This window comes from Chiloscyllium plagiosum, unplaced genomic scaffold, assembly GCF_037043375.1.
Source record: "Chiloscyllium plagiosum isolate Xiang-an unplaced genomic scaffold, Cpla_swu_hap1 HiC_scaffold_15, whole genome shotgun sequence".
NCBI lineage: Eukaryota > Metazoa > Chordata > Chondrichthyes > Orectolobiformes > Hemiscylliidae > Chiloscyllium > Chiloscyllium plagiosum.
The window spans coordinates 28,850,578-28,865,802 of NW_028270153.1; the positions used below are offsets into that span (position 1 = coordinate 28,850,578).

General features: G+C 41.5%; 1 protein-coding gene across 3 annotated transcripts in view; it reads left to right on the plus strand.

Annotated features, from left to right (window-relative positions):
- Positions 1–15,225, plus strand: part of mtcl2 (microtubule crosslinking factor 2) — a 112,746-nt gene that overhangs the window by 17,671 nt on the left and 79,850 nt on the right. For all 3 annotated transcript variants that reach the window (XM_043710552.2, XM_043710553.2, XM_043710554.2), the window contains exon 3: positions 3,305–3,463. In XM_043710552.2, the coding sequence (XP_043566487.1) occupies positions 3,305–3,463 (159 nt within the window). The remainder of the gene's footprint in view (positions 1–3,304; positions 3,464–15,225) is intronic.

Sequence of the window (15,225 nt, forward strand, 5' to 3'; positions counted from 1 at the left end):
TCTCACAATCAACAAGGTTCCCCCGTCTCGTGAATATTGAAGCAAAAAGCTCATTTAGGACCTCCCCTACCTCTTCAGACTCCAGGCACAAGTTCCCTTCGCTATCCCTGATCGGCCCTACCCTCGCTCTGATCATTCTCTTATTCCTCATGTAAGTGTAGAATGCCTTTGGGTTTTCCCTAATCCTTCCCACCAAGGCTTTTTTGTGCCCCCTCCTAGGTCTCCTCAGTCCACTTTTGAGTTCTTTCCTAGCTACCCTGTAATTTTCTAAAGCTGTGCCAGATCCTTTCTTCCTCAACCTGAAGTAAGTTTTCTTCTTCTTCTTGATGAGAATCTCCTCTTCTCTTGTCATCCAAGGCTCCTTCACCTTATCATTCCTTGCCTGACTCAGTGGGACAAAGTTATCCAAAACTCGCAACAAGTGCTCCTTAAATAGCCTTCTTACTTCTGTTGTGCATTTCCCGTCAAACAATTGTTCCCAATTTATATTCCACAGCTCCTGTCTAATCATTTCCCTTCCCCAAATTAAATACCTTCCCATTCTGTCTATTCCTACCTTTCTCCATGGCTGTGGTAAGGGTTCACTGTCATTGAAATGCTCTCCCACCGAGAGATCTGACACCTTGCCCGACTCATTGCCAGGCACCAAATCCAATATGGCCTCCCCCTAGTTGGCCTATCAACATATTAAGTCAGGAATCCTTCCTGGGCGCACCTGACAAAATCACCTCCATCCAGACCATCTACACTAAGAAGGTTCCAGTCAATATTGGGTAAGTTTAATTCACCCAGAACAACAACTCTGTTACATCTGCACCTTTCCAAGGTCTTCTGTCTAATCTGTTCTTCTAAGAACTATTCTTATATCACTGCTAAATGATAGACTCATTAGCCTGAGACTATCCCCATGTTCTAGATCCCTCAGTCAGGGGAGAGTGCTCAGGATCAGACCTGTCATGCCCTTCATGTAAATGTTAAGTATTGCACAGGCCTCACTCTTTTTATGTGGCAAAAATGCCATGCATCTTGCTCAGCTGATGTAGTTCGAATGATTTTGAAACTACTCATGGAGCATGATGCTCTGAACAGTTTTCTGAAAACAAATCATGAAATGTAGGTTTTTTTTTGTTGACACTTCAACTACTTTTGAACAAGGACAGAATATTGTGTACCATTTTTGGCAATATGGTAAAAATTCTTGCTGCATTTTGGAAAAGCAAATCTTAGCAGGACTTATATATGTAATGGTAAATTCCTAGGGAGTGTTGCTGAACAAAGAGACCTTTGAGTGTAGGTTCATAGTTCCTGGAAAGTAGAGTCGCAGGTTAGTAGGATAGCAGAGAAGCCATTTTGTATGCTTTCCTTTACTGGTCAGAGTACAAAATTTGGGAGTTGGGAGGTCATGTTGCGGTTGTACAGGACATTAGTTGGCCACTGTTGGAATATTGCGTGCAGTTCTGGTCTCCTTTCTATCTGAAGGATGTTGTGAAACTTAAAAAGGTTCAGAAAAGATTTACAAGGATGTTGCCAGGGTTGGAGGATTTGAGCTATAGAGAGAGGTTGAATAGGCTGTGGCTGTTTTCCCTGGAGTATTGGAGGCTGAGGGGTGACCTTATAGAGGCTTATAAAATCATGAGGGGCATGGATAGGATAATTAGAGAAGGTCTTTTCCCTGGGGTGGGGGAGTCCAGAACTCGAGGACATAGATTTAGGGTGAAAGGGGAAAGATATAAGAGGGACCTAAGGGGCAACATTTTCACTCAGAGGGTGGTACATGTATGGAATGAGCTGCCAGAGGAAGTGGTGGTGGCTGTTATTGCAGCATTTAAAAGGCATTAGGATGGGTGTATAAATAGGAATGGTCTAGAGGAATATAGGCCAAGTGCTAGCAAATAGGACTAGATTAGGTTAGGATATCTGGTCAGCATGAACAAGTTGGACCGAAGGGTCTGTTTCCGTGCTGTACATCTCTGACTGTATGACTGTGAGTGAACCTTTTGCAACACAGTTCAAGCGTGCAAGAGTTTAATGTGCCTCTGGTGAAATTCAATGAGTGGCAAGAAGGAATTTATCCTAATTACTGTGCCATAAATGGGTATGGCTTTGAGGGAATATTTTGGGGAAAAAAGGTAAAATGCCACATGGTGTGCTGGATGTTCTAGCTAGGTGGATAAAGAACTGGTTGAGCAACAGGAGACAGAGAATAGTAGTTGAAGGGAGTTTCTCGAAATGGAGAAAGTGACCAGTGGTGTTCCACAGGGGTCAGTATTGGGGCCACTGTTGTTTGTAATATACATAAATGATCTAGAAGACGGCACTGTTGGTATGATCAGCAAGTTTGCAGATGACACAAAGATTGGTGGAGTAGCTGAAAGCATAAGGGACTGTCAGAGAATACAGGAGGATATAGATAGACTGGAGAGTTGAGCAGAAAAGTGGCAGATGGCTTTCAATCCAGACAAATGTGAGGTGATGCATTTAGGCAAGTCTAATTCTAGGGAGAATTATACAATGAATGGAAGAGCCTTGGGAAAAGTTGATGGGCAGAGAGATCTGGGAGTGCAGGTCCATTGTACCCTGAAGGTTGCTGCACAGGTGGATGGAGTGATCAAGATGTTATATAGTATGCTTCTCTTCATTGGACGGGGTATTGAGTATAAGAGCTGGCAAGTCACGTTAAAATTGTACAAGAAATTGGTTCGGCCGCATTTAGAATACTGTGTAAATTTCTGGTCGCCACATTACCAAAAGGATGTGGACACTTTGGAGAGGTGCAGAGAAGGTTTATGAGGACGTTGCCTGGTATGGAAGGTGCTAGCTATGAAGAGAGGTTGAGTAGGTTAGGTTTATTTTCACTAGAAAAAAGGAGATTGAGGGGGGATCTGATTGAGATTTACAAAATCATGAAGGGTATAGACAGGGTCGATAGAGACAAGCTTTTTCCCAGGGTGAAGGATTCAATAACGAGAGGTCATGCTTTCAAGGAGTGAGGTGGAAAGTTTAAGGGGGATACACGCGGCAAGTACTTCACACAGAGGGTGGTGGGCATTTGGAATGCGTTGCCAGCAGAGGTGGTAGAGGCAGGCACGGTAGATTCATTTAAGATGCGTCTGGACAGATGCATGAGTAGGTGGGGAACAGAGGAGATACAAATGCTTAGGAATTGACCGACAGGTTTAAACAGTACATTTGGATCAGCTCAGGCTTGGAGGGCCAAAGGGCCTGTTCCTGGGCTGTAAAGTTTCTTTGTTCTTTGCCAAGTGCATGTTCTGAATAACGTGTATTGACTTCCTGTATACTACAGGTTTCAAAAGATGTGTCTGTAAGACTTCACAATGAACTGGAAGCAGTGGAGAAGAAGAGAATAAAGTTAGAAGAAGAAAATGAAGATCTTCGACAGAAGCTCATTGAAATGGACGTCTCCAAACAGGTGCTACAGAATGAAGTGGACAAAATGAAAGAGGTAACATTGCTCATGGTTGGCTGCTGACATTTTCAAATACTGTACATAATCCCATAAATATGTACGGGCAGGTTTTTCAATACTTCATTGCTAATTTGGGACCTTGCCCACAGGAGCATTGACTGAAAGTTGTGGTTGTATTTTCCATGGTTTTTAATTCAACATTTTAATCGACAAAGCTTCATACCAGGAGCATGATTTTGTAGAATGGGCCCTATAAAGGTCAATTTTATGTTACAATGAAAGTTGACTGTTTGAATTAGATGCACTAAAGAGGAAACTAGACAAAAATGCAAGGAGAAATGAATAGAGGGTTATGCTGCCAGATGTGTAAGGATGAGGTGACATACTGGTACAGGCTGCTCAGGTTCAATGGTCTGTTTCTGTGCTGTATGTTTTGTGTAACTGTGTAAAAAGTATAGACTCTTGTATTAAATATTGCGAGCATTGATGTTTTGCATGACATTTTCCATTAGCCGTCAGCTGATAAGTTTTTCTGCTTCTTCATGATCCAACTAATTAATTGTGAAGCCTTACAGACAGGTGGCACAGTGGCTCAGTGCCAGGGTCCCAGGTTCGATTCTAGCCTTGGGCGACTGTCTGTGTGGAGTTTGCACATTCTCCCCGTGTCTGCGTGGGTTTCCTCCGGGTGCTCCGGTTTCCTCCCACAATCCAATGATGTGCAGCTCAGGTGAATTGACTATGCTAAATTGCCCTTAGTGCAAGGTGCATTAGTCAGGGGTAAATGTAGGGGAATGGGTCTGGGTGGGTTGCTCTTCGGAGGGTTGGTGTGGACTTGTTGGGCCGAAGGGCCTGTTTCCACACTGTAGGGAATCTAATCCAATCTAATAAGCTTCAAGTTGACACACCCTTCTCATTTCAAGCCATCCACTAATGCCATTTTTCAAGTATTGCTGATTGAGATACCAGAACACAAACTAAGACTGATAACTGTGTACATTTATGATCTAATACGTGTAATTCTGTATCTACCATAGTAAATATTATCTTTCTTACTAATGGCAAGGCTCATAAAACAAACTTCTAGCGAGTTTTATCAGTCTTCAGCTGTATTACTAAAACAAATACCACACTATCAAGCTTATGAAGTATTGAATTAATTTTACTAACTAAGTGTTCAACTGGAATAGCTAATTCAACCTGCCTAGCTTTCTCCTTCCTTTCCCCCAGCGGCCCGATACTTTTCCATGCTTAGTGATTGTTTAATGAGAATTCCACTTTGCCCCAGGGTAATTTATTTAGCTGAATTCAGAATAGGAACTGTTATACTGTCGATCATCAGTCAAGTGATGGAAGGTGTCATCAACATAACTATCAAGCAGCACCTGCTCAGCAATAACCTGCACCGTGATGCCCAGTTTGGGTTCCTCCAGAGCCACTCAGCTCATTACCTTATTACAACCTTGGTTCAAATATGGACAAAAGAGCTGAATTCCAGAGGGGAGGGGACAGTAACAGCATGAAGGCTGCATTTGACCAAATGTGGCATCAAGGATCCCTACTAAAATTGGAATCAGTGGGTATCGGGGAAGACTGTAACCACCAGAGTCATACCTGACATGTCGGAAGGTGGTTGCAGTTGTCGGGAGAGTATCATCTCAGCTCCACGGCATCTCTGCAAGTGTTCCTCAGGGTAGTGTCTTAGGCCCAACCACCTTCATCAATGACCTTCCCTTCATCAAAAGGTCAGAAGTGGGGATGTTCGCTGAGGAGAAAGTGAGGTCTGCAGATGCTGGAGATCAAAGTTGAAACTTTATTGCTGGAACAGCACAGCAGGTCAGGCAGCATCCAGGGAACAGGAGATTCGACGTTTCGGGCACAGGCCCTTCTTCAGGATGTTCGCTGATGATTGATTGCATAATATTCAGCACCATTCAGGACTCCTCAGATACTGAAGCAGTCTCTGTCCAAATGCAACAAGATCTGGACGATATCCAGACTTGGACTGACAAGTGACAGGTAACATTCGTGCCACACAAATGCAAGGCTGTGACCATCACTAATAAGAGACAATCTAACCACCACCCCTTGACATTCTTTGGTGTTACCATCACTGAATCCCCCACTATCAACATTCTAGGAGTTATCATTGATCAGAAACTCAACTGGATTCACCAGGGAATTGCAAGATTTTGGCTACAAATGGTGGTCAGGGGCTAGAATACTGTGGTGGATAACTCGCCACCTGACTCCTCAAAGCCTGTCCACCATCTACAAGGACAATTTAAGAGTGTCTTGGAATACTCCCCACATACCTGGATGAGTGCAGTCCCAACAACACTTAGGAAGCTTGACACCAATCAGGACAAAGCAGCCCGCTCATTTGGTGCTGTACCCCCAAGCAGCCACTCCCCCCACCACCGACGCTGTGTACTATCTACAGGATGCACTGCAGAAATTCACCAAAGATCCTCAGACAGCACCTTCTAAACCCATGACCACTCCCATCCAGAAGGACAAGGGCAGTTGATATATGGGAATAACACCATCTACAAGTTCCCCTCCAAGTCACTCACCATCCTGACTTGGAAATATATCACCGTTCCTTCACTGTCGCTGGGCCAAAATCCTGGAATTCCCTCTGTAATGGCATTGTGGGTCAACTTTAAGCAAGTGGACTGCAGCAGTTCAAGAAGGCAGCTCACCACCACCTTCTCAAGGGCAACTAGGAAAGGACAATAAATGCTGGCCCAGTCAGCAACACGCATTTCCAAAAAATGAATAAAAAAAAGTTTTGTAGTTCGAGTTCCTTGTTGCAGAATATTAATGATTAAGAATAGTACTTCCATGTTTGTATCTTTATACTAGACAAATGGCCCCATTATTTACTTTTGGAATCTTCTACAATTTAATTAGGTTGCCATCATTTTTCATTGGGAGCTTTTAATCTAAACAAGAAATCTGTGCCGCAAAATCAAGTTGAAAGATTATAGTTGTAGAATATGGCATTTTTAATCCTTTTATGACAATTATTTCTTTCTATATTGGATACCTGACCTTTTGGTTTTTATCTCTGAGTTTGATGCTGATGGTATTTAACGGGAAGTTTCCTTTTCATTTTTATTCAGACATAATGCACAATATATGAGGGTAAGAACAAGCCCTTGCAAAGTGTTAACTAATGAACCACAAATTTTGCTCCTGCCTGTTCTAAAACTACTCTTCATATATTTGAAGTGTTGCCATTTTTCCATTGTGGCATATTACTAACTGCTGATTTCTTGACTAATCCAGTAGAATCCTGTAAGGAGTGTAGCTACTGAGGTAATACAAATGACACCCTCTAATATTTGTTCTGAATTATAATCTCTTCACAAAGGCGTTCTCAACCTTTTGCAACTTACTTGCCATAAGCCATTTTGTCAAAAAGCCCTGGTCCCACCATGTTTAAAACAAACAAGAAGCGTACTTTTATGTTTACACGCAATTTAGCATTATGTTAATCATTAATGGAACTGCTTAAGAATATTTAAAAATTGGAATGATTTTTGAGAATAAGTTTTATTGCTAATTTGTTTTTTTAAAAAAGCCAAAACGAGATAATTAAGTCATTAATGAGAAGTCTGTGGTTGCATTTTTGCCAACAATGTAAATCATTGTGGTCCCACCGAGACAACTATCACATTCCACAGTGGGGCACACCCTCTTGGTTCAGAAACACTGTTAAAAGGTTAATGATTTCAAAACCATACATTTATGTTCAAAACAAATCGCATAGTTTTTAAAATATGAATCTAATGCAACAATCTAAGAGAACACTTATCAAAAGAATGTAGCCATAATGTGCCACAGTAAGAATTGGATTCTGTTTCTTGAAGCCAGGATTTTGTTGTATTTTTGTGGGCTCATGTTCCTCCTCCTGGTTCCCCTGAAATCTCCCCATATGCCCATTTACCAGTCTAAACAAAAAAAAAAGAACTGCGATGCTGGAAATCAGGAACAAAAAGAGAAGAATTGCTGAAAAATCTGAGGTCTGGGCAGCATCTATGGAGAGAAAGTAGAGTTAACGTTTCTGGTCCAGTGACCCTTCTACAGAACCCAGTTCTGACAGTCAGACAGGCATTGGTTTAACATTCCATCAAAAAGACCACATCTCCCACAGTACTGGGCTGGAGGTTTAGTGTTCAGGTTTCTGAAGTGGAACTTGTACCCTCAACCACCTGACTCAGAATCAAGTGTCCTGTCATTGAGGCACAATTGACACTATTCTACAGCAGATGGATCTACACTGTCTTTGAACTGTTTTCAAAGTCACATTGTTCAGACTTCTTGACGCGAAAAACAGATGGCCAGATCGTATTATCAGGAATTAATTTGAGGTTTGCAATGAGAAGAAACAATTCTGATGAGTTAGCTGTATTAATGTGGTTCTGCTGCATTTTACGTAATTTCTTCCACTGTGCATGAAGGTATTTTCCAGCTTGTACCCTTTGTAAATTGAATGGCTCAAAACACTGCTGTCTTTATCCATTCTTGCATCAAGTCTTGTTAACTTATCAGCTCAGTGCCTGCTGATCCACACTGACCTCAGGTCTGACAATACCTGGATTTCAACTCAAAAGAAGCCATTCGTAATTTTCATATTCTTCCATGATCTTTCCCCACCCAATCTCTCTCAACCTCCTTCGGTGATACAATATTCTGAGATCCATGCAATCCTCTTCTAATGGTCATCCACTATTTTCTTTGCTGCACCATTGGTGACAGTGCCTTTTCTGAAAAGGACCGAATCTTTTGAAAATCCATCGGAACCCTTCCATAATTCTTGCTGAATTATAATTTAGTTGGACAGAAAATATATCTCTCAGATGTGGCAAAGAATATGGCCCTGCAGCATCCCAGCTGAAGACCTGTGCTCCAGAATCAAGTTGTATCAGAACATCCAGCTATCTACCCAGCTATTTAGAAAATTGACAATGTATGTCAGAATACACAAAGCACAATAAATCAAATCTGACCAATTAGTGCCCATCAATCTGCTGTCAGTCATCAACAAAGATGTCATCAATAGTGCTCTCAAGCAGCACTGAGCAACACCCTAATTACTGATGTTCAGTTTGGATTTTGCCAGGGCTACTCAGCTCCAGACCCCATTATAGTCTTGGTCCAAACAAAGACAAACAAACTGAATTTCAGAGGTGAGGCGAGAGTGACTGCTGTTGACATCATGATGTGTTTGACTGAGTGAAGTATCAAGGAGCCCTTGCAAAATGAATATCAGTGGGAATCAGAGGGAAAACTCTCCACTGGTTGTCATAATGTTCAACGCAAAGGAAGATGCTTGTGGTGTTGGAGGGAGAACATTGTTGCAGAAGTTGATTATTAGATGTGAGTACAATTAAAATGTTTGAAAGATATTTGAATAAATACATAAATAGCAGCAGTTTGGAGGGATATGGGTCAGGAGCAGGTAGGTGGGACTAGTTTAATATGAGATTATGGTCGGCATAGACTGGTTGGACCGAAGGGCCTGTTTCCGTGCTGTATGACTCTATGACTCTAAGTTCCTCGGCCCAACTGTCTTATTGTAACGAATCCATCACAAGGTCAGAAGGAGAGTATTTGCTTCTTTTTTGCAGTGTTCAATGCCAGTGGCAACTCGTTAAGTACTGAAACAGTCTGTGCCGTGAAAAACGTGTACTGTATATCATACTTCTGGATTTCAAAACAGAGAGAGATGGATGTGGGTCAGTTCTGTGAAGTTTCTGTTTTTAAAAAAAAGTCAGTCAATTTGAACAGTGACCTGAATACATCAGTTCCAAGAAAGCACATGATTGCAGTTGAGAAGGCAATTAATTTTGTTTTGACTTCAGAACAGAATGTTCAACATTTTAGTTCAGAAGAACTGCTGAGTTTAGAAGAGAGCAGCTTTTTTCCTCCTCGCGAACCCACAGTTTTTCAGCTTAATTCAGGGGATCCAGTCATCTCCAAAGAAGTGTTTCCAAGTCTATGGAGCATCTAAGCCAAGAGAGTTTGGATAGAAATCTACAAGTTGTTAAAACTGAAAAATCCAGGTTTCATGCAGGGGTCTGACTTTCCAGTATTGCCATCAGCTGGGATCATAACAGTGCCCACATGCCACAAGACCTGGACAACTTGCAGACTTAGATTAATAAACAAAAAGTAACATTTTTTGTCACGTGTTAGACAAAGACCATCTCCATAAAGAGAAAACTTTATCCTGCCTTAATGTTCAGAGTCGAGAGTGTGTTGCTGGAAAAGCACAGCAGGTCAGGCAGCATCCGAGGAGCAGGAGAATCGACGTTTCGGGCTGTTCAGTGGTGCTGCCATTGCTGAATTTCCCTGCCCTCAATGTCCTGGGAGTTACCATTAACCAGAACTTAACTGAGTCAGTCAACTAAATATAGTGGCTACAAGAACAATTTAGAGACACCTCAAACCCTCGTCTACTATCCACATGGCACATATCAAGAGTGTGATTACATTTTCTCAACCTGCTTTGATATGTACAATTCCAGAAGCTTTACTTTAAAGAGGACAAGTTAATTGCTTAATTGATACCACATTCCTCCATTTTGGTCATTTCCTACCTGATGCATAGTGACAGTTGTGTGTACTATATACAGTAACTCATCAAAGTTGCTTTGACACAAACTTTCCAAATGGCAACCTCTACCACCTAGAAGGACAGGGGCAGCCAAACACATAAACTTGTAAGATCATTCTCCAACTCCTACTGTCCTGTCTTGGAACTATACCACCTTCATTCATTATCACTGTGTTAAAATGCTGGAACTCCTTTCCTGACAATACTGGGAGTGTACTGAACCACATGAACTGGAACAGTTCAATAAGGTGCCACCAACTTCGTGTGGGCAATTAATGCTGGCCTTACCTGGGAAGCTCAGATTCTGTGAACTTTTGTTTTAAAAGTATCGTACATGAAATATTATTGATTCAGATAAACTTACACTATTGGAGAAGACACATTATAATCATAGAATCCATACAGTGTGGAAACAGGCCATTTGGCCCAACGAGACCACACTGACCCTCCAAAGATTAACCCATGCAGACCCAGACGATATTATACAGAGCAATGTGGTAAATGAAGCATAAAGCACAGGACATGTAATTTGGACTGGCCTTTATACATCTGAAATCAACATGAAGCCCCTATGACCACATTTCAAATGCATTGTATGGAATGTGTAACAAAAAGCAGACCATCCTACCCTATTTCATTTAAAGTTATCAACAAATCTTTCTACTTTCTTCCTCATTAACTCAATAGGATCCCCTTAAAAAAGTATGATATTCGTCTCACCTACATCATGTTGTATCAAGTTCTACATTCCAACCACTGGTGGTGTTTAGCACTGAAAATGCTTTCGAGAGCCCTGTCAGCTCTAGGCCTCAGTTTGTAGCACTAAGCATCTGTTGCATAACTTGGTTTTCATTCTTAGAATTCATGACCTTATACTAATTTGGTACATTGGTTAAATGGGCGATGTCACATTTGTTGGTAAGTACTTGTGAAATACATTTCACAAAAAGTTCAGCATCACAATGTACTGAGCAACTGTCAAGAATCTACATCTTGCAGTTTCCATCTGAGCTTTAGTGGATTTGATGGAAACTGCAAGATATGGATTCTTTACAGTGCTTCTAAAACCAGTCCAAAGAAATTTGCCTGCCTATCCATGCTGTCATGTTACCTTAGTAATCCATTGGAACTATTCTTCCTCAAAACATCTTGAGTGCCAGACCTTTCCAACACATATGAGCTTCTACTTATATTTTCCAGGCATAATATTTTCACCAAGCCCACAGTAACCCTAGTCTTTGTGTCTTTCCTACACTTGTTGGTGCCCTTTAATCAGCTGTTCTTATGCTTTAACTTGATATATAATCTTCGAGGAGAAAGTGAGGTCTGCAGATGCTGGAGATCAAAGTTGAAACTTTATTGCTGGAACAGCACAGCAGGTCAGGCAGCATCCAGGGAACAGGAGATTCGACGTTTCGGGCACAGGCCCTTCTTCATTCCTGAAGAAGGGCCTGTGCCCGAAACGTCGAATCTCCTGTTCCCTGGATGCTGCCTGACCTGCTGTGTTGTTCCAGCAATAAAGTTTCAACCTTGATATATAATGCCAAATTAGGGATGTTTCATCAGAATTAATAGATGTGTTTATCTGAGGTTTTCATGAATTAACTAGAAAACGCATCTAACTTTAGCTGCCTGTGATCATCTGAGGATTTATTTCCATGTACTTTCAGTTACTGTGATGCCCTTTTAAATTTGATCACCACCCTGAGGAATATTCACATGGAGTTGAAATGATCAGTTCAGTACACCAGAAATCTTCGCTTGGTCAAACGACATACCCCAACAAATGCCATCCCTTCTCTGTAGAGTCATTCTATCATCACTCTGTCTAATTCATCACTCTAAAAAGCAATATAGTAATGATGTAGCAATGCAGCATGTAGGTTCCTCAGCCCAGGATCCCAGAGCTCATCTACTCTGTCCGCTTTTTGCTTTTTTTTCTTTCTCTGCCTTTTCTTAATATTTCCACTTATTATCTTACCCTCTTTCACTTCAGTGGAAGGTTTCTTCTCCTGGCCTGGGCCCAGTGAAGAGGAGGCTTCCAGCTTGGCGCGGCAGTCTCCCATTGTGACAACCTCATCCCATGGGGGCAGTCTCAGCTTGGCATGGCGGTCTCCAGGTTTGGTGGTCTTGTACCGGCACAAAGGTCTCATCGGTGTGGAGATCTTTGACAGCGGCTTCTGGGTATTCCAGAAACCCGGTGAGGTGATCTCGTCCAGTCTTGGCTCAGTGTGTGGTCTGGAGGTCTTGTATTCGAGCCCAGAATGGCGGTCTCATGTTATGGCTGCCTTGACCCGGATGTGATTTGGAGGTGCCAGTGTTGGACTGTGGTGGACAATGTTAAAAATCATACTTCAGGTCATAATCCAACAGGTTTATTTGGAAGGACTTTTGTCATCAACCATCTGATGAAGAGGCAGCACCTCAAAAGCTAGTGCTTCCGAATAAACCTGTTGGATTATAAGCTGGTGTTGTGTGATTTTTAACTTTGTCCCAGACAGGCAGTCTCAGATTGGCATGTGGGTCTCGTTCCAGCGTGAGGGTCTCATTGAAGTGGAGGCCTTCGGCAGCGGCTTCCAGGTATTTGTGTTCATCTTTAATAGACTTTCCCTGAACGGAAATTGATCTGACATGAGCTCTGTCTTAATTTTTACTTTTTTCTTCTTATCTATGACATCTGGCATTAATACAGGCACTGTGGTGTAGCGACATAAGACTTTACACTCTTATTTTTTTGTAAAAATACACATGACAATAAATTGCTCTTCTGTTCTTTTTGGTTTATGCATTGTTTTTAATTAATTAATTTCTTTCTGTCACTTTCAGCATAAAGTATCCAGATCAGTCATTCTGTTTTAAACCACAAACCCCTTGCTCTTCACTCTGTTTTTACAGAGATGTAATTCTATCTTAATTCTGCAATTATTCCACTTTCTTGGCTATAGACAATGAATTATACTTCCATTTTACATGGCTGCCCATGGCATATCATTTTTAATGTGAGTGCTTTAAATTTATATCCTTTTGCGGTGTATTACTGTCATTGCTTTGATGGAAGCTTGTGTTTATTTTTATTCTGCACAGACGTATCTATGTTTATTAGATGCTGAGGTCACATTGGGTGCTCCTACATGATTTAGGTGGATCAGTCTGAGCAGTGTCAGGTTGGGTCAAGGTTTTGTTGCAGCAGAAGAAAATAAAAAATGTCTAGTTTTAAGAATGCCTGTTTTTGGATATACATATTTGACATTATGTATCTGTAATCCACAGTGGAGTTTGGAAGGGAGTTCTACGATTTAGACCCAGATAAAGAACAAAAATATAGTTCCAAGTAAAGCTGATGTGCGACTTGAAGGGGCCTTGTATTTCTAGTGATCCCATGCATCTGCTACCCTTGCCCTTCTAGCTAGTAAAGGTTGTAGATTTCACAGGTACTGTCAAAGGAGCTTTGGTGAGTTATATAGTGATCTTGTGGATGTAATGGATGTTTAAAGTTGCAGAATGGCAGCAGTGTCCTGTCCTGGAGCTGAGATAACAGACCTCCACCAATTTCAACAATTTTGCTTAGGTGTGTTAGGTGTGACTTCTGCCAGTGAAGAGTCTCACACACCCTGTCTCTCTCATACTCACTCTTGATTACAAGCTGTCTGATTAGGTTTGTCCTTTCTGGGTAGGACTTGTCAGGGTAATTCTCCTCAGAGTCTGATAAATGCCAGCCTTGTTGCAGCAGTACGAGAAAAGCTTGGCAAGTACTGAGGTACTTATTGGTATAGCCCTCTCATAGTAGATGATGTTTTCACAGATCATTTATGCAATATGTCATGCTGAATGTGGAAAACATATTTACTCTCTTCATAACTAACTACACCATGATGTTCTTAGCCTTGCAATCCACTGTGACAAAATATGCTGCATCTAATAAACATAAAATTCTCCTCTTTTGTTCAGTTCCTCAACTAGTTCCCATCCAATGTGTGTGTCTGTCATAACCTTCTGTTATCATTGTCTCTGTCATGATTAGATTAGATTACAGATTACAGTGTGCTCCTCACTCTATCCCTGCTTTCTCCTTTTTCTTATCTACATTTCATTCTTCTCTTACTCACATTTTTAGAGTCATAGAGTCATGGAGATGTACAGCATTGAAACAGACCCTTCGGTCCAACTCATCCATGCGACCAAATATCCTAACCTGATCGAGTCCCATTTACCAGCACGTCGTTCATATCCGTCTTTACCCTTCCTATTCATATACCCATCCAAATGCCTTTTAAATGTTGTAATTTTACCAGCCTACACCACTTCCTCTGGCAGCTCATTCCATACATGCAACATCCTCTGCATAAAAAAGTTGTCACTTAGGTCCCTTTTAAATTTTTCCCCTCTCACCTTGAACCTATTCTCTCTAGTTCTGGACTCCCCCACCCCAGGGAGAAGATCTTGTCTATTTACCCTATCCAGCCCGAAATGATTTTATAAACCTCTGTAAAGTCACCCCTCAGCCTCCAACGCTCCAAGGAAAACAGCGCCAGCCTATTCAACCTCTCCCTGTAGTTCAAATCCTCCAACCCTGGCAACATGCTTGTAAATCTTATCTGAACCCTTTCAAGTTTCACAACATCCTTCCGATAAAAAGGAGACCAGAATTGCACACCATGTTCTAAAAGTGGCCTAACCAATGTCCTGTACAGCTACAACGTGACCTCCCAACTCCTGCACTCAATACTCTGACCAATAAAGGAAAGCATACCAAACGCCTTCTTCACTATCCCATCTACCTGTGACTCCACTTTCAAAGAGCTATGAACATCTTATGTATGCTCTTTATCCTTTCCCTTCCTTTCTATCTTTCTCCTCTTTTTACTCTCTTCTCAATCCATTCGGCCTTTCTGTCTCCCACTGTGTGTACCACTTATGCCTTGCACCTTTCCTTTTCTTCTCCCTTACTTCTCTAACTTAATAATCCTTTTGATACATGTTGTTTACATAATGGGCTTTTTTGCAAATTGTAAGAATTTGGTAGGTCCCTGGTATTATTTTCCATTTACTTTCACCTACAAGTCAACTATAGAAAAGAAGCAATGTGATACAAGTTTCAGAACTGACAGTGCAGTCAAATCCTGATGAACACATGATTAGTTTGCAATGTAATTGTATGCTTCAACTAGATGTT